The 24,350-nt window shown below is 39.0% G+C and overlaps 1 protein-coding gene across 1 annotated transcript in view; it reads left to right on the plus strand.

Moving 5' to 3' along the window:
* PITPNC1 (phosphatidylinositol transfer protein cytoplasmic 1) overlaps nt 1-23,986 on the plus strand; it is a 264,181-nt gene extending 240,195 nt beyond the window's left edge. The window contains exons 7-10 of the mRNA XM_025999614.2: nt 1,308-1,463; nt 4,993-5,056; nt 15,032-15,150; nt 19,338-23,986. Coding sequence (XP_025855399.2) covers nt 1,308-1,463; nt 4,993-5,056; nt 15,032-15,150; nt 19,338-19,343 — 345 coding nt within the window. The 3' untranslated portion in view covers nt 19,344-23,986. The remainder of the gene's footprint in view (nt 1-1,307; nt 1,464-4,992; nt 5,057-15,031; nt 15,151-19,337) is intronic.
* Nucleotides 23,987-24,350: the final 364 nt, after the last annotated feature.

A 24,350-nucleotide genomic window follows, 5' to 3' on the forward strand; every position in this document is an offset into this window, starting at 1 on the left:
ACTTCATTCCTTTTAATGGCTGGATAATCTTCTATTGTGTGGATGGACCACATTTTGTGTATCTGTTCATCAGTTGATGGACATTTGGGTTGTTTCTATTTTTTTACTATTACGAATTTGAACATTTACGTGTAAGTTTCCACAGACAGGTTTCAATTCTCTTGGGTAGATATCTTGGAGTGGAATTGCTGGGCCAGATGGTCACTCTGTGTTTAACCTTTGGAGGGACTACCCAGTTGTTTTTCAAAGTGGCCACACTATCTTACATTCCCATCAGCAACATGTGAGGGTTCTAATTTTTTCACATCCTTGCCAACAGTTGTAATGATGCACATAGCATTTTTTAGTCTGTCTTTCACTTAAGGATTTACCCAAATGTAGCTAAATTCCGATCCCCAGCCATGTGTGTGTGTGTGTGTGTGAGAGAGAGAGAGAGAGAGAGAGAACGAGATGGGTCCAAGTAGAGTTCAGGCATTCATTCAAAAACATTTATTCAGCATCTGTTATGTACCAGGATCATAGCCATTCAGGATCCACTGAAGTGAAGATGATTGTGGTCTTGTGGAGATGGACAAGCCACCAAAATGATAAGAGTCCTGCCCACCTGCCAGGTTCATGGCATCAAGAGGCTTTGGAAGGATAAAGGAGGAGCATTCATTCTGAACTACACAGGACAGTGTTGGGAGTGGGAAGAGATGCTTGAGTCTTAAAGTCTTAAGAAGTCTTAAAATAAAAAGAAGAGAAGAGTCAGGTATAGTGGAGAGGTTGGCTGGAGAAAAGGAACTTCAGGAAGAACTGACACTTGCCTAGAAGGCGAACTATCGTTTTAGCGTTTATTTATGTTGCAAGTCCCTTTCTGACAGAGATGTATATAATTTAACCCTTTTCATTAAGTGTACGATTCAGGGGTTCTTAGTATATTCACAAAAGTTATGCAACTCCCATCACTAATTCCAGAATATTTTCATCACCCCAACAGGAACTCTTTTATCCATTAGTAGTCACTCCAACCCCTGGCAACCACTAATCTTGCTGTCTTGATGGATTTGCCTATTCTAGACATTTCCTATAAATTATGGTTAAACTTTTTTTTTTTTAAGATTTTATTTTTTCATGAGAGACACAGAGAGAGAGAGGCAGAGACACAGACAGAGGGAGAAGAAGGCTCCATGCAGGGAGCCCAACGGCAGGACTCCATCCGGGATCTCCAGGATCACACCCCAGGCTGAAGGTGGCGCTAACCACTGAGCCACCGGGGCCGCCCAATGGTTAAACTTTTAAGTTACTATTTATTTTTATTTTTTCAGGATCCTAAGCACTTCAAGTCAGAGAAGACAGGAAGGGGACAATTAAGGGAAGGCTGGAGAGATAGTCATCAACCCATCATGTGTTCCTATAAGCTGGTGACTGTGAAGTTCGAGGTCTGGGGGCTTCAGACCAGAGTGGAACAATTTGTACACAAGGTAAGTGAATAAATGGCAGTTCCTGGACTGCGGATAGAGTGACTATCTTTACTGGAAGCTGGAATGCACGATGCACAACACATGCCCAGCACTGAGCCAACATGACATAACTGCATCTAGAAAACGCTGTTTTTATGAAAATACATTTTATATACAAGTTTAATTTGATGCTTTGCACTTCGTTTCTTTCTTTCTTTTTTTTCTTTTTTTCACTTCATTTCTCATTCTGTGACTTCCACGTCTATTGGATGAGTATATTCAGGAAGTTAGGTTTTCAATACTAAGTACTTCTCCCTTTGGCATCAGGCTAACCTAGCTGCAGACAGAAGTACTTGTACTTGGTACTCAGTACTTGGGTTCCAGGCAGAGGCATCAAGGGCTTATATGTGTGTGTGGCCCCCCAATATAATTCTCACTCAAAAGATCCTGCAAATATAGGATATAGGCGCCTATGTGGTTCAGTCAGTTAAGCATTTGACTCCTGATTTGGTGGATGATCTCAGGGTTGTGAGATCAAGCCCCACATCAGGCTCCAGGCTGAGCATGAAGTCTGCTTAAGGTTCTCATTTTTTTTCTTTCTCTGCCCCTACCTCCCCACTGATATGCTCTCTCTCTCTCTCTCTCTCTCTCTCTCTCTCTGTCAAAAACAAAACAAAACAAGATCCTACAAATACACCTAAGATAGAAAGAAAATGCCCCAAGAGACAAAACAACAAATCCCAATGGTCCTTTAGATGGTGCACCTCAGTATTTCTGGTCATTTAAAAATTCTGTTACTAAAGAATTATTAACAACCTCTAAACACAGATTTCAATTGTATACCCACTTTAACTAAGCATGTTCATTTTATAGCAGGAACAAGACTTAGTGATGATTTAAGTTTGTTAGGGGCTTCTAGCATGACTCATCCTCATGGAAACAAATGGAAAATGCAATGTCAAACGTTACCCTTTGTAACGCCTCCTATTTTCATAAAAATAAATACTACCCAAGTTGTCTCTACATTCCAGATAGGCTGGATATCTGTTTATTTTTCCACTTAAAAACTGATAAAAAATAGCTTTCTGAAATTCTTCCAGGGGCACTGGAATTTAACAGTAATGCACTGAGCTTTGTGTTACTTAGATGGATTTGTCTACTGAGATTGGAGGCCAGTTGTCAACAAAATGTATAAATCTTGAGGTCCAAGGAATAGAATGAACTTGGGCTCGTGATAATCGCAAACCCTAGAACAGATTTGAGAGCTTTGATGTTTTCTTAAACAGAGAAGTGTATCAATCTGCTGCTGCACTCCAGAGCCCATTCTACTCAACCGGAAGTGGAAGCTGAGTGAGACACAGAGAAGTCAAGTTTTGAGGGACCACCTTAACCCCTGTTGTGTCCCAATTTATTAAGCAGGAACACACTTCCAGAGTAAATATCTTCCATCTTCAGCTCTTTCTTAGACTGTATCTTCCTTGACTTCCTGTAGCATCTACCCCCCTTATTTAATATTTTATTTATTTATTTTAGAGAGGATGTGAGAGAGAGAGAGAGAGAGAGAGAGAGAGAGAGAGCAAAGGGGGGTGGCGGGTGTACAGAGGAAGAGGGAGAGTCTTAAGCAAACTCCTCAATCCTGAGCTTGAAGCCCGACTCGGGGCTTGATTCCACAACCCTAAGATCACTACCAGAGCCAAAACTAAGAGTCAGGCATTTAACTGACTGAGCCACCCAGCCACCTCACCCCTGCCCCTTATTTTTTAACCCCAAATGATCTCTTATCAAGCCACCACATAGTTCATTTGGCATATCCTCCTTTCACAAAGCCTATTTACACTGCCATAGGGCTCACTGTGTTTCTTTTCTCGCAGTTGACTTTGGCTAGTTTTGAGATTCTGTTTCTTTAAAATACCTGTAGGAATTATGCTCTAATAAAAGGCATTCCTATTGCCTGTTTCCAAATATAAGGAAGTGTTATCAACGCCCCAAAAACACACCTGCTCTGGCACATGAGTCGCTAATGAGTATATGAGGCGAGTGTTTGCATGGTTTTAAAGTACCAGTGCCTTTCTCTAAACACCTTTGTTTTTTAAGAATCTATTCACAGTTATGGGGGGAAAAATGTTCGAAAGCGAGCCATTAGCACATTATTGAATTCTTGTTTCCAGCAGACAGCTGTGTTGTGCTTAATGTAATAGGGTATATTTTACTGATGCCCCAATGCTGTTCTTTTCATTTCCATGAATTTGACACAGTCAGCACTCAAGTGGTTATGGTTTCATGTTGTTTCTTATTTTCATGACATATTTCCTCCTTCCAAATCATAAAAGCTTCACTAGATATCCAGAGGCATGGAGAAATAAACACATCATTATAAATGCTTCCCTTGTTTCTGCAAATGCACCAGATTAAAATCCTTCATTTATTGAAACGTGCCTGAACCTTTCATGAGAGGTTTTTGACAATAGCCGGATTTGTTTGGCAGGAAGAAAGGAATGTTGAAGGGAGTGCGTGAGTATCTAAGAAACATAGAACCACATATTTATAGAGGACACGAAGAATACCATAAAACACACACACGCACATGCACACAAACTATATAGTTATCTTTCTTAGTCTTCTAGGGCCATTATGTGTCACCATAAGAAACAATTTTATTCCTTTGTCTCTTCAGGCTTATCATTACCATTATGTTCTATTCTAATTGAGATCTCTTTATTTCATCTTTGTTAATAATAGTTGACTCGAGGCCCCTGGGTGGCTCAGTCAGTTAAGCATCTGCCTTCAATTCAGGTCATGCTCCCAGGGTCCTGTGAGCAAACCCTGCATAGGGCTCCCTCTCAGCTCAGAGTCTGCCTCTCCCTCTCCATCTGCCTCTCCCTCTCCAACTGCCTCTCCCCCTGCGCATACTCTCTTGTTCTTTCTCAAAGGAAAAGTTAACTCATTCATAAAAAATAAAATACAATACCAGTTGACCAAACTGCTTTTTTCCCCTTTCTACTACGTGGAAGTCACACCCAAAAAGATATTTACTTATCTTGTGTCGCATACCTTCAATTACCAAAAGATAATAATAATAATTTGACCAATATGTGCCATACTTCATCAGAGAAGAACAAAAGTCACTTGCTACCCAGAAAAGCATTTCTAATTTCCAACATCCATGACTTCCTAGCTCCAGTGAGACACACCTTCCCACAAGTGAAAAGTTAAACCTGATTTAGATAAAGATAAGTGAAGAGAAAAATCTCAAGATGATTAGCCCAGAGATTCATTCCAGTCATTGCTGTGAGACTGCCAAGCAGTTGTCCTTCATGTGTGTACACTCCCAGTCCAACTTTCAATTAAGATGAAGAGATTGATTTCAGCAAGTCTAGGACACCATGAAAGGGCCGAGGGTGAGCGAGCCCAACATCTGTGTATGTGAGACTGTACTTGCCATTACATGGACAGAGGGATTGAGGAATTTGTAATTGCCAGGATTCCTAGAATTGGGAACAATCTATTTTCCAGGTAGTTTTAATCAAACATGGTTCTTCTGCTTTTTTAGGTGGTCCGAGATATTCTGCTGATTGGACATAGACAGGCTTTTGCATGGGTTGATGAGTGGTATGGTAAGTCACCCTCCCCAAAATAACTTACAGAACAACTTCATAACATGTTGATTTGGGCGTCAGTCCATCTGGCTTCAGATGCTACCTAGAAAGACAACAACAAAGGCAGGACTATTGCCCCCTAAAGTGGAAATAGCACAGTCTATGGAACATAATGAGGAAGAATGTAATGATAGAAGCTTGGTCTAAAATAACCATGATACAGCTGACCCTTGAACAACACGAGTTTAAACTGTGTGAATCCACTTATATGCAGATTTTTTTCAGTAAGTACAGTACTATAAATGTGTTTTCTCTTCCTTATGATTTTCTTAATAAAATTTTCTTTTCTCTAGCTCACTTTATTGTAAGAATATAGACTTGATTACATATAACACACAAAATAGATGTTAATCCACTGCTTATGTTATCAGTAAAAAGGCTTCTGGTCAACAGTAGGCTATTAAGTTTTGGGGAAGTCAAAAGCTATATGTGGATTTTCAATTTGGTGGGGGAAAGGGTATAAGTTAGCACTCCTAATGCTCTCATTGTTCAAAGGTCAACTGTACTTCTTATTTATTAGTCATAATAAATAAGACCTCAGTATGTTTGATGCTGGCATACTGATAACACAGAGCTCCATGATTCTCTGTTGGATGGGTTTGAAACCCATCCTCATTTATCCCAAACTTTGATTCAAGATCAAAACTATCTGAAGCATCATATCAAGTAAAAGCAGTCCTTTGATTCAAAGAACACTTGAAACACTCCCTCACCAAAAAACATAAGGCTTCTGCAAGAATTCAAAGGCAGAGACACAGGTACCCCTTCATCCTAACTGAGACTACTGTGACTTTCTTTTCTTTTCTTTTCTTTTCTTTTCTTTTCTTTTCTTTTCTTTCTTTTTTTCCTTTCTTTCCTTTTCTTTTCTTTTCTTTTTTTTCCTTCTTTCTTTCTCTCTCTCTCTCTCTTTCTCTCTCTCTCTCTTTTTCCTTTTTCATGATTTGGGAGGAGCTAAACAAATTCTACACGTGTCCAATAAATGAAAACCAGGTTTGCTTCATCCCATGATGGATGGACCACCCTTTCCAGATCCTCAGCACTGTCATTTGGTCCACATGAATCTTCCTTATGCCCAGAATCAGTCATCAGAGGCTAGTGTCCTTGACTATAAATAGAAACGAACACACCCAGTTGGTGACTTGGGTTAGATCTGATTGTCTAATAAAATGCCCTCCTCCTTGGCCTCTTCCTAAGTCACATTGAATTTGTTCTGAGAGTAACCTAGATTACATTTTGGTGCTTTTCTGTCATTGTTCCACCAATCCCTCCCTCTTCTTAGCTGAAGGTTATCAAATTTAAAGTGAAAAGCTACATTGGACTGACTGGGTAAAGACAACGATGCTGTTAGCTATTTCTGAGCCACATGTAAAAGACATGGTTCTGGAAGTTTGGGGTTTTTTTGTTTTTAATTTTTCCCAAAATTAAATTAAAATTTAATTTTTATCTGTGTCTTCTGAAGAGCAAGTGCATCCTCCTGGGTTTGTCTGAAGGCAGACCTCTGGAAGAGCTTTCTTTTGAAAGATTGTCATTTGCTCTTTCTTACCACACACTCCCGGGATGCTGTTCACATGCAGCAGGTACACTAGCTTGCCACATTTTCATGACATCTCACCAAGACCTATTCTGATTGGCTTTCTGAGGCTGGTAGAGGGAGAGACCGCTGTGATGACTTCCCCTGATTATGAAACAAATTTTTCTCTGTTTGTTTGTTTGTTTTCCAGGGGATCTCAGATTCTTAGAGAGGGAGCAAAGATGCAAAAAAGCCTTAAGAACTGGTCTCTCCCAACTTGAGCTCCTCAAAACTCACGGTGTCCTTGCCACCAACACTAAGGGAATATCAAAAGGATATTCAAAGAATAATTGGCAAATAAATGGGGGACCTAAAGGGCCAACAATCTACCACTTTGAAGACCAAGAGACAGGCCACTTTGATAGATTTCTCTCTAATGCCAGAGAGGACTCGCCAGAAAAGGCAGCATCAGAAACAGTAGCTGGGTTCCTGATTAAGAGGACCAAATACCTCAAGCCTGTTGATCAGAAAAGGTTTGAGCATAGCATAGGCAGGATATAGGAAAAAGAAGATGTGGGTGGGCATCTAATAAGTGAATGGCTGGGGTACAAAAAATGGAGGCCGACTCTTTTCTTTCATGCCAGGGCAAGGAAGAAACCTTAGAGACTTTTAGTCCAAAAAAAATTTGTCAGACCATGAGAGAGGCCCAAAGCGAGACTAATGAATGCATCAGAGGAAAATAGAGGCCTCCAGTCCTGGAGAGCTCTCAGAGGAGAACACCTACCTATTTACTCAGGATGAGCTAGGTGGACGCATTAACTCAAGGAGTCTATTGACAAAAAGCCTTTCTGTATGTGAGTGCAAAAAAATAGTGTGTGGTTTACTGGATATAGATCATGGGGGAGCCAAGTACTCCCCAGAGAAGGTCTCCACCCCCTGAGTACACAATCTTAGCTCCCACCAAAATAAGCAGCCTTTTCACAGAGTAAGGGGGGCCAAGGGGAAGGGGTGTCTAAGAACCATGCCATCAATTTCATGTAAAACACTGGCATCCTTGCCCCTAACTGAGCTGCTTGCCAGGAAAACAGTGGCTCCTTCCTTACACAGAGGCAGACACTCAATCAAATGAATGGAAATAGCCCTGCCCACAGACTGCCTTCTGAGCCCCTTGCTCAAGGTGATACTTGGGACTGTGGGCCTTGCAGGGGAAAAAGGTTTGTCACTGTCCGCCTTCAATTTTGGCTACCTGAAGTTGCTTATTTTTCTTTAGTCTCTATGGGCTCAGTGAGGCTCTCATTAGAAATCACAGAAAAGGTCCAAAGTTTAAAAAAAAAACAAAAACAAAAACCTTTGCCTATAGCTTACAGCGCTTGTGCAAAGTGAGGTCCCCAGGCCAGCAACATCAGCTCCCACCGTGGGGACTTGTTAGAAATTCAAATTCTCAGGCTCCACTCCAAACCTACAGAATCAGATACTCTGGGGGGTGTAGCCCAACAATCTGTGTTTTAACAAGCCCTGCAGATGATTCTGATACTGGCTAAAGTTTAAGAATGGCTTTAAATCAAATTAGACTGTAAGGACAGTTGAATTACTTCGGTCCAAACAGATTAGCATAGAGACTGGTAGATGTCTTCTGGGCCAACTGGAAAGCTCTGATGCCTTGTGAGAATTAGAAAGACATCCCTCTGGGCAGATTCTGCAGGTGCTCTCAGTTTAGGGCTGAATTCTAGTCCCATTGACCTCCTGGCTCTGTGTTTGTACCTTATAGAAACTATACACCATAGGCTGTGGCACTCCTGGATGTCTTTCTCCCTAATTAAGCTAACCACCTCCAGTGTTTAATTAAGAAGGTGGGGGGTGAGGGGAAAGGATATTGTAGATGGTGGTTGATCTTCACTTACCCAAGGATTAATTTGTATCATTTCTTAGTTTGAGCATATGGCTGTCACATAACTAATTCCCTAAACAAATTTTATTCTGCTCATGTTCCTTGTAAAGTATAACCATGTCCATTGTTGGAGGAGTGGAGGGTTTTTTTCAAAGCCTTGATTGGTCTTTATCCATGAGCCTTAGGTCTCTCCTGCATGACTGGAACACTAATCAGAGAAGAAACAACACATTTCAGAAGATGGGGTAATAGGGGGGTGGATAAAAATAGGCAGCCCAGCTTCACAAAAGCATAGTTTTGTTTCACAAATCTGACAGTATTTTGAGAGAGGAACAAAGAGAATTGCCAGAGGGAGGCTGTGATTGAGTGGAACCTCATGAATGTCGTTGAAATCCAGACCCTTCCAAAAAAGTATAGAGGCGTAGTTCTGGTTCATAGAGATGAAAGTCCCTCATAAAAGTAACTTAAAATTATTCTGGAGTCTCTAGAGCAGGCCTCATAATGAATGAAGCAAGCTCAAGGTGGGGAAAAAACTAGCATTAGCTGGTTGAATTCACCAAGTCAGCATTTTCCAAAGGTCTCCAGATTCCTGAAATGCGAATTTCAGTGCCATGGCTCTTATGCAACATTTTACATTTGTGTGCTTAATGTTCATTTTTCTGGGGAGAGAACTCATAGCTTCTCATAAGATTTTCAAAAGGAATCGGTGACTCTCCTCTACTTCCCCAAATTAAGAACAATGAAGAAAAATCATAACTTTACATTGCAATTCTAGATCTTATTGGTCGGGATTACATGGAAAGGGTACTCACCAAGATTTGAGGATTGACTACTTTCACTACAAAAAGTGGAGCCACCCCCAGCGCTTTAGTGCTGCCTTTAACCCAGGTTGTGATCCTGAAGACCCAGGCTCGAGTCCCACATCAGATTCCCTGCATGGAGCCTGTTTCTCCCTCTGCCTGTGTCTCTGCCTCTCTCTCTCTCTCTCTCTCTCTCTGTCTTTCATGAATAAATAAAATCTTAAAAAAAAAGTGGAGCCACCCCTAAGCTATTTATAACAAGCATGTATTGAATTCATAATAATTGTAAAGAGGTTTAAAAAAAAAAAAGGTGAATCCTAAAGGATGACTTCCATTTTTGTTAGAGCCAAAGTATCAAATCTCATTCATGGTTACTGGAGCTTACCCCCACCCCAAACCCAACCACTTGTTCAAGACTTCCATTTTGACTTAGTATAAGAAAAAAATTACTTCTTTTAGGCAGAGGATACTAGAAGTGAAGAGAAAATGTTTGTAGAAAGAAATAAACAGGTGGCATTCGACAGGTCATTGAATTAAAGTATATAACTCTTTTTTTTAAATTTTATCTGCTGCAACTATGAAAACTCTTGCTTGTAAACATTGTGTTCCATGGCATCTGTAGTTTCTCTGTATGTTCTACTGACTCCTATCCTTTCAAATATATGCTCTTGCCTCCACAAACTGTGAAGTCAACCTGCCTTCTTTAAAAACTGAAGTGATTGAAAGAAAACTGCCACCATAAGCAAAGTTGCAAGACTTGAGGACAAGATCTTTGTAACACAGGTAGCCAACAGAGAATTCATGTCTATAATGTATACAGAGATCCTATAAATTAAAAAATCCAGCAACTCAATGGAAAAAAACATAAAGAACATGAATAGGTAAACCATAGAAGAAACATAAATGACCAATAACCTTGGTACTAGTCACATGAAATACAATGAAAACAATATATGACATTTGTTTATCTGATAGCAAAAAAATTAAGATAATGATAATATCCAGTTTGGGATAAGGTGGAGTACAAATAAACAGTTTCTATAAAAATGCTAAGTACAAATAATCTGTGATCCAGCAATTCCACTTACAGAAATTTATTCTGGGGCAGCCCTGGTGGCTCAGCGGTTTAGCGCTGCCTTCAGCCCAGGGCCTGATCCTGGAAACCCAGGATCGAGTCCCACGTCGGGCTCCCTGCATGGAGTCTGCAGTCCCTCTGCTGGTATCTCTGCCTCTCTCCTCTCTGTGTCTCTCATAAATAAATAAATAAAAATATTTTTTAAAAAAAATAGAAATTTATTCTTACGGAATAGACAGGTACTCATGAAAGCTATTCATGCAAAGCTATTCAGTGTATTGTTATTTATAAAAGCTAGAAATTAGTCTCAGTATAAATGTTTACTGACAGGAATATGATCAAATAAATTATGATAAACACATACTGTGAATATTATTTTCAACAGTTAAAAAGAATAAGGTAGTTCTAGGGGCGCCCAGCCGGCTCCCATCAGAAAAGCATGTAGCTCTTGATCTCAGGGTTGTGAATTCAAGTGCCATGTTGGCTGTAGAGATTACTTAAATAAACTTAAAAAAAATTTTTTTTTAACTTAACAAATAAAAAGGACAATATGTATAGTATGACAATATGTGTAGTATGTAGTATGGTATGGTATACTACAGTATGATTCCATAAATGTAAAAATAGATGAGATTATATCTGTGTGCAGTAATATACATGTGAATTCATAGAAAAAAATCTGGCAGCCTGTACCTCAAACGCTTAACTCAGTGGTTACATCCAGAAAGAACAAGAGTAGTTGGGAGAGGGTAAAAGGAATTAAACTCTTTTCTCAATATAAATCAGCACTATTTGAATTATTTCTCTGGAACATAATTCATGCATCACTTGATTGATTCAATAAATAATCACTGAAACCCATTTTATTATTTTTTTTAAAACAGAAAATGAGCCTGGATGGCTCAGCAGTTGACCATCTGCCTCTAACTCAGGGCGTGATCCCAGAGTCCTGGGATCGAGTCCCACATCGGGCTCCCTGCATGGAGCCTGCTTCTCCCTCTGTCTGTGTCTCTGCCTCTCTCTCTGTCTCTCATGAATAAATAAATTATTTTTAAAAAATAAAATAAAAATAAAAAGCAGAAAATGATTGAAGCAGACCAAGACTCACAGAGTAGAGGTATATTTTGTTCTTAAATGAAAGTCTTTAGTTCATGGTTGAGGAAACCAAAGCAGATGCCTCAATTAACAAATCCCCTGGTGTCCAGAGCTTCTTTGACAAAGCTGGTTTCACAGTAGAGGTGGAGGTTCGGACCTCAGCCGAATCATCTGGCAGAGGCAGTTCTACGCAGGCCGCATTCAGTGTGACCTTCACTTGGCTGGAGCAGGAGAAATAGGATCAGCTGAAGGGGAGGGTAAGAAAGAGAAGGAAATAAATCAGCTCATAAGAGGGCAAAGAAAAGAAATCTGTACCACTGAAGTGTAAGGAAGAGGATATTTATACCCCCAGGATACTTCCCAGTACTGATCATGTCAGATACAGTCCTAGATCTATAGATACAGATAGTCTCCAGCAACCTAGAGTCAAAGATACTATGATGTACCTTTCTTGCCAGCAGAAATATCATACTTACAGGGTTCTCTTAAATCAGAGAATTAGCCCACTGTTACTTGTTTAAAAGCTTTTATTTGAGAAACCTTCTTTAAAAAACACCCAAAAAGTAAATTATGATCTTTCAAATCTATATACTAAGGGGTGATTATTATTTTTTTTGCAAAATAATGGACATGAGTTTCCTTTAAGAGTTTCTTTGATACACCTAAGTAGTTGTTCGCTGGAAGCAAAGAGGTCTGAATCTAAACTGTTAGAAGTCATTGTCTGATCATTGAAAATCAATCCATAATGAAGATGAATCATCTCTGAAAGTATAATCTGTCATTGGACAGTGCAATTGAATTTGCTAAAAAAATTGATTCCTGTATAGATTTTGAGGTAATATACTTTGCAAAAGCAGGACATAATGTGTTTTACCTGATAACCTAAACAGAAATATTTTCATTTGATCAGGCTTCCCATGAATTACTAAGAAATATTGAAAATATTTACATCATTTCCATAAGCATGTACGATACGTGCGGAGAACTCAGGATTCGGACCAACTTATTTTCCTTCCTCAGTAAGGGACCCAATTACTACCATCTTTTTAAGAACCACTTTACTAGAAATGTTCATTTTGATATATTCTATTTGGGAATTTTTTTTAAATTTTAGTTGCAATTTTCTGAAACTTTGTTTCATAACTCATTTTAACAACAACAACAAAAAAGATCATGCTTCTGGAATGAGCAGAAATTGTAGAAAACTGTATTTTCTCCTTACCAATTCCAAACTGATGGTATTTGACCCCAAATAATAGATTTTAAATAATGTCATTTTTTCATTCTTTCATAAGTACAGCATATTTGATGTAGAAAATACAAACAAAAGGAAGAAAATGAAAATGATCTATAATTCCAATTCCTCAAAACAATTAAGATTTTGAAGTGTATCCTTTTAGTTTTTTTAACATGTATATAATCCTTTTCTGACAAAGATGATTTCATACATGTTTTACCTCCTATTTTTAACAATATACCAAAGAACATTTCTCTATAGTGTTAATAAATATTCTTCTACATAATTTTTTAATGGTAGCATAGTACTGTCAGTCCCCTGGGTTCTTTACCATTTTGCACTGTTATGAACAAGGCAGTAATGAATATCTTTGTTGTTAAATCCTTCTTCACATCTACAAAATTGAGACATCTTTGAAAGCACACGGTCACACACTTTAAGCCCTTCTCTTAACATTGAGCTAATTAAAAATAAAGAACATTTTCTGTTGGGATTCACTAGAACAAAGAAACTAAATGCTTTGTTTTTGTTTTCCAAATTACTGTCATGCCAGTTGGGGAGGGGGGGTGGCGGGGGAGAAAGTGTCTAATGAACATTATGTATAGAGGAATTTCTCTGAATCCTAAACTTCTGGCTTAAAAATGAGCTCAGTACTCATTCCAGGTGTATTTGTGTTTAAGAAATTTTGATAACCAGCCACTGGAATTAAAGTGATTGCATTGAATGAATATGCTCTTATTGTTAACTATGATACATTTGTTCTAATTACAAAGCAGCATGTGTTTGTTGCTTTCTAGTTACCTGGATGAAAAGCATGCTCTTTGCTTGGCCAGACTGCTGCTTAGCATCCTTGATACTTACATTGCTTATGGACAACATTTTTGATCTACGTTTTTGGGGGTGGGATGTTGGGGGATCAGCAGCTAAATAAAATAGCCCGGGTCTGGATTTAGAGCCGCCCTCCACATCTTGGCCCCAGACCACACTGAACTGAATCATAAAGTTCTGGCACGTGTGCCCTGTGGAAATGAAGAGAATCTCACATGACATATATGGATTGATATAAAAAGACACCAAACCACATGATGCAGGAAATACTTAAGAAGAAATTTCCAGCTGTGACTACCGGCTCTAAATCCCCACCAAGCTAATTCGTGATCAGGGTGGTCGAATAACCAATTATTCAAGCATACTTTCGTTGTAGAGAGGCATGAAGTTAAATTCTGCCTTGAGAACAACAAAGGAATGCCTGTCTGGGAAAGTTGCTGATAGAATGTTGTATAATAACCAAAGAGCGGGTGGGGAGTGGAGGATAAAACAGCAGACGTATTTAAAGTGAGAATAATTGTTATTTTTATGCATTTTGTATACTGAAGATAGATGGGTTCTTTAAGTTTTTTATCAGTTGGATTTAGACAGGGTTTCCCAACCTTGGCACCATTGACCTTTTAGACTGGATACTTCCCTGTTGAGAAGGGGAAGGTGCTGTGCATTTGGGTAGGTTATTCTGTGGCCTAGCTGGCCTCTACCTACTAGATGCCAGTAGCACCCCCACCCCAATTGTGACAACCAAAAACTGTCACAAAAGTGTCCCCCATTGGGAACCACTGGATTAAGAGATCATTATCCTAAAATGCTGAAAAACTACAGATTCAGGCCCAAAATCATAATGTCATGTGCCATTTTATTTATAGATCAGTGTGGGTGGAAGTAGTGCCAGCCATCTCCAAGCTGTTAGACTAGACTTGAAGTTTGATATAGACCCGCACTCTCTGACACCATGAATTCTGTGCAGAAATACATCTCTGTGTGAGCATTGCAACCAAGTATCCCTTGTACCAGTAAACATCATTTATCTGCCTTCTATGTCATGTCTCCTGTACTAGCAATGAAAGTGTCCTTTCTATTGTCGAATGCATTGATTTAAAGAATCTCCAAATCTATTTGAAAGGTATATGGGAGGTAAGTATTAAAACAAACAAACCTGACCCTGTCCCCAAAGGGATCTTCTAAGAATGCTTTAGGAGATCTCAGGCTATGGCAGTGCCCACGTGCTAATACTTTCTACCCATCTAGCTCACTTTACAAGATTCACCCCCTAAATAATTTCCACTCTTCTCTGTTCTAAGACTATTTCCACTTAACTTCCTTGCACTCACTCCCCCTTTGGCTGGTCTAGCTAACTTTATGACGTACTCTTCATAAAGTTAGTGGATTCCCTGCTTTTTAAACCTCTCTTTGGCTTCTGCTACCATCTTTCCCTAAAGTCTCCCCGTTGAAAGTCTGCATTTAATAACAGTAGTTGCCAACGTTTTGACCTTTTTTCAGATATGACAATGGATGATGTTCGGGAATACGAGAAAAACATGCATGAACAAACCAACATAAAAGTTTGCAATCAGCATTCCTCTACTGTGGATGACATAGAGAGCCATGCCCAAACAAGTGTATGTAGAATTTTTAAAACATGTTGACCACCCTTTACTGAATGTACACATAAACTGATCTTTGAAATACTGCAAACATTCAGTTCTCAGCTTTCCACAAAAAGCATGTCTCGTCACCCAGAGACTATTGGTGTAGAACCTGAGCTAGGTCTAAACTGGACAGTGTCATCTCTCCTTTCTAGATTTTTCCATTCTTAAAAAAGCCGCTGGATTTGGGGGTTGTTCTTCACTCACAAAAACCCAAGAACATGGAGAGTGGAAACATTTGTGGCTGGTGAATGGCCTATACCATGAAAGAAGAGAAGGGTCAAAACAAGTGTCATATGAAAACTAGAATATCATGACAGTAACTTTTAAAAATATAGTTAACACTCAAGTTATTCCTTCAAGGGACAGCTTGTGTCTCATCTGGTGTTTTAGATTTCTTTACATTTGCTTTGAAATGCTTTCTATGGTTCTTTCTAGTTATTGTAGCCAATTCGTTCCTTTTCCTTAGGTTAATCTCCAGATGGGGCCTCAGTCTGTGCACACACAGTGGCTGAGCAGTGAAGGTGTGGTGAACTGGGAATGTGCTGGGCCATATAGCACATCTAGCCTGGGACTTAAGATGAGATGCAGAGAGCCACAGGTTATTTAGTGGCACATCAGAAATTGAGAGCTAACTGTATTGTGCATGCCAGCATTTTAAATGTAGTTATCTCTCAATCATTCATGCTAACGAAGAGGAGATAAGGCAACGGAGAAAATGTGATCATTAAGTCGTTATTTGTGTGTGTCTTTGGCCAGAGCTGTGATCTCTTTGGGTATCAGCTTGAGCCCGCATATCTGCAAGCCCATGCCCCAGAACAGCACATATTATTAGAGTTTTAAGAAATTGATAATGTAGGTAAAGAAAATTGAGCAACCGCTATTGTTGTACATGGGTGCTTTAGAATTGTGAAGAAGATCTTTTGGTTGCCCTTTGGATGTTTTTGTTCAGTTTTTAGAGCATGTATGAGAAGTGTGCCCTGCAAGGCTCCTGTGCATGTGGCTACCCTTGAGGCTCAAATGGCCCTGACTCTTCCTCTCCACATTGCATGCAGTGATTGAATTTGCGCAAAGCTGTTGTTGGGTCAGGTTAACTGTGGTGTTCCTCACTATACAGAGGCCCATCCAACAGGACTCCCCTTTTCCTTCAAACCCTGTGCTAACATTTAGAAATGCTCATTACGGAAATTGTCCTTGAAAGTCCATCATTTTCAATTCCCTTTTCTTTTGGAATGTTAGACTCTAGTTCCCCCCATCCCTCCCCGGCAGCCCTCTGAAAGCTGCTTGCTAGAAGTGTGATCAGACAAAGGAAGCCAGAAGTAAGGGGGAGATACCACATTCCAAAGGATTCTAAGCACCCGGCTTTTCTCATTCTAAGCTCTATGGTTTATAGTTTAAGGCTCTTTGGTTCTCTTTCCATTTTACTGCCATTATTACTGTTAGAACGTCAGTTTACTGTGGTACCTAGACAGTGGTACCTAGAATGGTTCTCCCATGGGAAAGCCCCATGCATTCTCTGGCTGCAATTCACTGTCGGTCCCATGACTTCAGTGTAAGAGATGCCTATCTCCTCAGAAGTTACACAAAGTGGTTATTTTGAGTGCTTACGACATTTCCCTTAGTCTTTGGAATTCTATCAAATTGGGGATCATTTATTTTTCCATTGTCATTCTTCACTATGGTAATGAAAAACAGTTAAAATCAAGAGGCTGCTGTCCATCACAAATAAAAACTGCATGGGTGCTCGATAAAATGTAAATCCTCAAGCTGAGTAGGGACACATTAGATTGGAATTATGCAAAATTAACATCCATGAACATGGCGTTAAGAAAGTAAGTCTCCTCCATTGAGCAGTTTCAGTGCCTTCAAAGACGGAACTTCTAAGAGACTCTGGGAATGTAAAATCGAAATTCTGTATTTTGGATGATTTCTGCCCCCTGCTGGGTATATGGAGTAGAGCTTTATACTCTGCCACTTGTTTAAAAAGTCTAATTTTTTGAGGATGTTTATTTATTATAGCAGAATATACCTGATTCACTAAAATTTTTCTGAGTCTCAATTTTACTTTGAAGAGCATACTTCTTTTTTAAAAACTTAATCTCATTTCTTAGCTTGTTTAATAGTCTTAGTATTCTTTAAAATGGTAAATTTATAGGTACAATTTTCCTTGTTATATTCTAAATTTCATGATATCAATATAATCATGATATTTTATTTTCTTTGAAAAAATTTTTACCTTTCATAATATTTTAACAATTGCTCCCAAGAAATCCTCTTAAGGATTTTGGTTTTTGAAAAATATTTCTGACAAATGAACATAGGGGAAGGGAAGGAAAAATAAAATAAGATAAAAACAGAGAGGGAGGCAAACCATAAGAGACTTAACTCTAGGGAAGAAACCGGGGGTTGCTGGAGGGAAGACATGGGGGGGTGTGGAGGCAGTAGGGGTGGGGTACTTGGGCTATAGGCATTAAGGAGGGCACCTGATGTAATGAATGAACACTGGGTGTTATATGCAACTGATGAATCACTAAATTCTACCCCTGAAACTAATGATACACTATTTGTTAACTAAATTGAATTTAAATTTTAAAAATTTTGGAAAAAAGAAAAATATTTCTGGTTTGCTCATGGCATAATGTGACTTTATACATATTACATATACATCCTAATGATTAATACCATGTTATGAATATTCATTCCATAGTTAATATTTCCAAAGTGGATATATTGCTTCGTGTTAGTTTATGCAATATCATCTAAGGAAGATTCCACCACTAGATTCATGGGAGAGGACAAGAATGAAAAATAGGTCTGTGGGAAGCAAAAGTACATGTAGAAAATCCATGGGCAGCAGATTTCCCCTTTTATTCAAAGACAAACCCTTAGGCTTTCACTCAACACTTTTTCTAATAAGCCCAGTTCCTGGTTTTCTGTTACCAGTAAATAAATATGAGAAAGGATACCAAGGTTGTTAGCCAGAGAGTAATTAATAGGCACCATAACAATAGTAATAGAGTTTCTGAGAATGAGAGAAGAGATTTCAAACTATTTAAAAAAAATACCAAATAGGCCCTGATTGAGAAATCATCACAGTGTTGTAGCACAATGATGTATTTTCAATATATTATGTCTAAATGGTAGCAATATATAATACATCCAATATATTGGGGGCAGGTGCCCCGCTGGTTCAGTTGAAAGAACATGAGACTCTCGGGGTTGTGAGTTCAGGTCCCACATTGGGTGTAGACATTACTCAAAAATAAAATCTCTTTTAAAAATAAATAGATAAAGAAGTTAGGGAAATTTTTACATTTTAAAAATATACATATTTTTTACTTTTTCACTTAATAAAAAAACATTTTAGGTATTTAGGAAATCTGCATCACCTGATAATTCCTCTTAATGAGGCATCACTGAATTTATTTCATGAATTGCCAATTAATGTTTTTTTTTCTTTTATGTTTCCTTGGAAAAAAATGGTTTTATTTTTCTTGGCTTGCTTTAGGATAATTAGTAGGGTTTGTGGTTGTTGTCATTATCTTATTTGTTTTTTAAGCTAAATTCATTAAAGCACAGCATTTAAACAATCTCAGGATGGGTATACAGTCAGGAGACCAGTAACCCCCAGAATGCAAAAAGCATATTTATTGAATAAGAAGAAATTCTGATGACGTGTCTATTTACCCTATAAAGGTGTACTTGTGCTTGCATGCCCTAAAGTAGGTAATAATATGTGTCATTTCTGGGTCATTGATTGCTTCAACTACCTTCCCTTTATAAAAAAGATGACTAGGTCTAATAATAGCTCCATATACCACAGCATACCAACAGCGTACACACGTACAGCATATACTTCCCTGGTCTGTTTCTGTACTCTCTTGATCCTTTCTTATTCAGAATACTTAAACTACTCACTGAAGAGTGCTTTGGAAAATCTTGGATGGATATTCATAAAGGAATATTTTTCAGAGGTTTGCCTTAGTAAAAAGAAACAATTTGGGGTTTAACATTTTCAGTGATAATTTGGGTTTGTCATCTGGACAGGCCTCTTTATGATAAGATTCCTGTAGTTTCCTTAAAATCAGGCATAGAGAAATCCATTTGCATCTCTTCTAAATAACGGGTCATTTCTCTTTCTATTTTTTTTTTCTTTGAAGACATGACAATGGATGAAGTCCGGGAATTTGAACGAGCCACTCAGGAAGCCACCAACAGGAAAATTGGCGTTTTTCCACCTGCAATTTCTATCTCCAGTATCCCCCTTCTGCCTTCCTCAGTCCGCAGTGCCCCTTCTAGTGCTCCGTCCACGCCTCTCTCCACAGATGCACCAGAATTTCTGTCCGTTCCCAAAGATCGACCCCGGAAAAAATCAGCCCCAGAAACTCTCACACTTCCAGACCCTGAGAAAAAAGCCACCCTGAATTTACCTGGCATACACTCTTCAGATAAGCCATGTCGGCCCAAATTAGAGTAATTTCATATGAATATCATGGGGTTTTATATTTTCATTTGGGTTTTTGTTTTTGTTTTTGTTTTTTTTTAAAGAATCTTCTGATATAGAAAAAGACTGCTTTGTCCCTCGAACATGTTCCTTCGATCTGAGTGTGCATGTGGTTAAGTAACTTCACATATAATAGGATTCCCTAAGTATGCCACACAGCATCATACTAGATGTAAACTGTAAGACTGGCAGAGGACAGAAGGAATCTTCTGTAGCCACAGCCAGAAACCAGGGAGGAAGAAGCCTTGTTGTTGAACATTTGATGAGGTCGGTGTGGACTTAAAGAGTAAATCAATGAAAACTTCGTGCCACTGTGTTAGAAGGTGTGGTAAAATAGCAAAGTCAATCTCCTCTCATCAAACCTGAAATTCTCAAAAATACTCTCAGGCGTCATACGTAATTGTTAAATTTCAAACTGCTCATCACCAGTACTTGAAGACTAGTAGTTAACTGAGATTCCTATTTTGGTTATAGTCTGACTCAGGATTTGGGGCCTAATTAACTCTTTAAATTTTTTGAAAATTTTAATTATCAACCTATTGAGGCTCCAAGTGCAATTAATGATAACTTATTTATACCTTTCACAGAATTTAATAAAGATTCCACTTGTTTCCGTCTTTTAATAACTTTCCCCTCTGTGCCCTTGTGGCCTCAGAAATCATTCAGAATTGCCTGGATGAATGTGACCATGACTGGCTGATCTGGAGATTATTTGGTTTAGGAAGCAAGAGGCCCAGGTGAGGCAAACATCATGTTCCTCTACCGGTACCAACAAACCTTGAATTGTCAACTTCCATCATCCATTAAGATTCTCGGTATTTGCAATGAATTGATTAGAACTCATTGACTATTTGCCCATTCAAAGAAGTTCAAGGGTAGACTAAGCTAACAGGACTTGAACCCTGTCAGAATGTCTGGTTCGGGAACCCTGAAAGAGAGAACTGTCTCCCATCCCCCCTCCTGGTATTACTTTTAATAATATCCAGATTTCCCTGGAACAGATTGCCCAGCACCGGACCTTAAAAAGACTGTTGTCTCTCTTGCCCTTACTTGAAATCCAAATATTGGGAATGTCGCAGAAGAGGAGCAAAGACTGTCGAGTGAGAGGAAAGAATGAGCAAAATTGCTGACTCTATTTATAGAGTAAAAAGGAGGAGCAGGAAAAGATGTCCCTCTGTCTAGCTTGCTTTTCTGCAAGTAGTGGTAATGCAAGATTAGAATCCAGGTTGACGGGAAGCAAGATCGTTCAACCCAAGTGGCAGAAAGCGAACTCTCCTTTGATCTAAAGAGAAAAATCTGCCACCATCGCGCCTCACTGCCTTTAAACGCAGAAGGAAGGGCAAGCAGAATCTAGCATTTACTTTTGTCCTCCAAGAGAGGAAGACAACAAGGCAGTTGGGCACCTCCGAGGCCCCAGCTAGCCTTCCTGACCATAACCTCCAACCTCAGGAAAGGGACCTTCCCAAAACACAGATTCCAAAGGAAACAACATAAACCAAGGAGCATGTCCTCCTTCCCACACAGCCTCTCAGCCAGTGGACCCTGCCTGCTCAGCACGCTACATAGTGTCTTTCAAATTGATAAACTTTCCCATGGTGCAGGCGCTGGTCCCACGAACCCAGCACCGAGTATTCTAAGTCCTACGTCAGACTGTCAAGATCATTTCTTTATCTACAGGTTGCCATTTCGCTTAATAAATAAACCCAGAACTCAAAGGAAACCGGTTGCAAATAGTTTAGATCAACAGTGCATCTCTTCCCTAAGAACGACAGCATCGTAGTAAGAGATCTTTGCATGGTATAGTAGCATGATTTCTGCTTGTGGGAAATCTTAATCTTCTCGAACCCCATGGACTTCTCAATCATCCCCTCTCCACACAGTAGTACTTAATGAGAATGTTTGGCTTTAGAACACAAAATTCTACTTTCAGAAGACACTGACATAGTACATGTATTTGCTTACCATTTGCCGGCTGAAATCAGGATGGGGTGGGATCATGATTTTTGCATAGAACAGATTTATTTTGTGCAGGTTGTAAACACATCTGGCACCTAGTTCTCCCATTAACACCATTGCAATTTTTCTTTTTTGTAAAGTAGCTTTTGCTATCAAGGTCAACGATGCTGTATGCTTCAGAAAGCTAATTTCTGATTTCCTTCTGTGGCTTTTTTTTTTCTCTTGTAGCCAGTTCAATACCACAGACATCATTTTCAAAGCTGCCGATGATAGCGTGATTCTTAGCCAACAAATGTGTGTGCTCTTAAAGTATGTTCAGTTTTCCCTGTCTACATGTGGTTGTGTGCATTTAAACAGGGTGGGGGGGGGGGGTGCAAATATTCCTTTAACTGCTTTGAATATTTAATCCAGTCATCACAAGGCATAAATGACTTCAATATTTTATCTGTCTTAATTTTCAAGTGTCATTTCATATTCTCCATACATGAGTTTGTTTTTTGTGGGATACAAGCTTGCGATGAATGTGTATATAGAACATTAATAATTCCTATAAGGATGGAAATTCAAAGGTTGCATGATGGAAACTTAGAAGAAAAAAAAAGCTGAAACTTGAATTTATTAAGCATGTTTGGGGAAAAATAGAATCTTAACTCAGTGCCTCTGTCTGCAATGTGGAAACCTTCAACCTTGGTCACCAAATTGTATTATACCTGTATATATATAAATATAGCATAGTGAATCAGGCACCACCAGTTTTAAGTCTCTGGTAGCCAAATTAAAATAAATAATCCATAGAATAACACATATGTTCACCCCATCTTCATCTCTGATGTTAGTGGAGACCATCAAAATGACCATAAATGTCATTACTTTGGATGGATTTCAAATTACAAAATGCTCCTGTGCTTTTCGTTGACTGTAATACAGCATCGTTGCTTTGGCTGTGCTTTCCCAGGATAAGAAGGTCTCAGTGTTTTTAGTGCATAAACTTTATCTGAGGTGAGCTCTGAAGACCATTTCATTTTCCTACTGTTGAGCTGAAATAAAACAAAGCAAAAGAAAAGCATAACAACAAAGGAGTCTGTGACATTTTTCTGTTACCACCATAGTAACCCAAACAATAGAAGTTCATTGGTGAACTGATTTACAAACCCTTCTGCTTTGGGTTTGCATCTGTGTGGGGGGAAATGGTTTTAATTTGGGAGTATTTATTAGCCATGTTTTGGATTGTGAAAATAAATGTCTAAAGAGCGCAGTTGTGAACAGACACTTAAAAAAACATGAGACCTCCAAAAGAAATATGTGGTTTTCTTTCAAGACACTGTAATAAACAGTGACCTAAGAGAAAAGATTCTGACACTTCTCAGGAAGTCATTTTCCCGTGAAGATTTCAAGGCTAATGTATGTATGTGGATTTTTCAGTTTTACTTAATTTAGCATCCCTTCATGGCTCAGAAACAACAAAGCCACTGGCTGGCTTAGGTCAATAGGAATTTTACTTTTCACAAGGGCCAGAGTATAATTTAGTCACATATAATGTGTACTCAGATAATCCAATCGAGAACAATTGTCTGAATAGTTTAGTCCCTTTCAGAACATCTGACTCTGTAGGCTAGGTGACAGACAACCTGCCATCTGAGCCAGAATTCTTGAAATAAAACAAAACAAAACAAAAGGTCTGTTTAGTGACTGCAATTGATCATAAATAGGCCATTTAAAACTATTCATTCTTGCTGAAACTGAATTGTAATCAAGAGCACAGTGTTGGCATGCAGAGGCAACATGTCCCAGGTTCTTCTGTGTTCTCCCTTCAAAACAATCTGTTTGCATTTGAAATAGAAGTGTTCAAGCTTTTTAGGAGTTAGTTCAATAAGAGAATGTGAATATGCTAAGAACTTTTCAGATGCCGTTATTAATTATTTTATTGTTAACAAGTGCTTTAGGATAAGCCTCTCCATGTTTTTGCTTAAAATTGGGAGTATATCGGTTGAATTGCAAGGCTCCCTTCAGTTTTTATGTATCACCAAGAAGAGATTCTTTGACCCGTTGTTATGCCTAGGCCACTTAAATGTAGCTTCAAGTGTCACTTTTAGGGTTTACATTTCATGCTGGGATCTTGATTAGTTGCATATGTTGAGTCAAAATACCACTGCCACTGCCGAAGGACCAAGTTTTGGAACGCACAGTGTTATAGACTACAAGCAAAGCAAACAAGAGTTGATCCTCACACATGCCATCCTTCTGTGTCATTTTATGGCTGTTTTGTGTTTTTTTCCCCCAGTTATTTATTATTGTTAATAACTTACTTTTTCTTACATTCTGTTGTAAATAAACTACAAAGCAATCTTCTTTCCAAGTGTAGTTTCCTTCTCGCTCTCTTTCTCAGCCATTCTCAAGGGAATGTTGGCAATTGTGAACCTGCGGGTTGGTGGGAAAGAAGTTGTCAAGGAAGAAGGAATAAGCTAACGACTGGTACTTAGACCCAGTTCTTGGGATCTCGTATGCAAAGAAGGCTGGCCTGCTAATAGGCCTATGGTGCCTTCAGGGCCAGGGTCATTGATAGGAAAAGGCTGGATGCCAGCTCTAATTGTCCAGCAAAAAAATATCCAAGGCGAATCTATAACCTGATGGGAGACACAGACTTATCTATCCATTAACAAGTGTATGATTCCCCCTCATCAAATGTGAGGCTGTAGTTGAATGACCACCAAGA

The sequence above is a fragment of the Vulpes vulpes genome, chromosome 2 (assembly GCF_048418805.1).
Source record: "Vulpes vulpes isolate BD-2025 chromosome 2, VulVul3, whole genome shotgun sequence".
In the NCBI taxonomy this organism is placed as follows: domain Eukaryota; kingdom Metazoa; phylum Chordata; class Mammalia; order Carnivora; family Canidae; genus Vulpes; species Vulpes vulpes.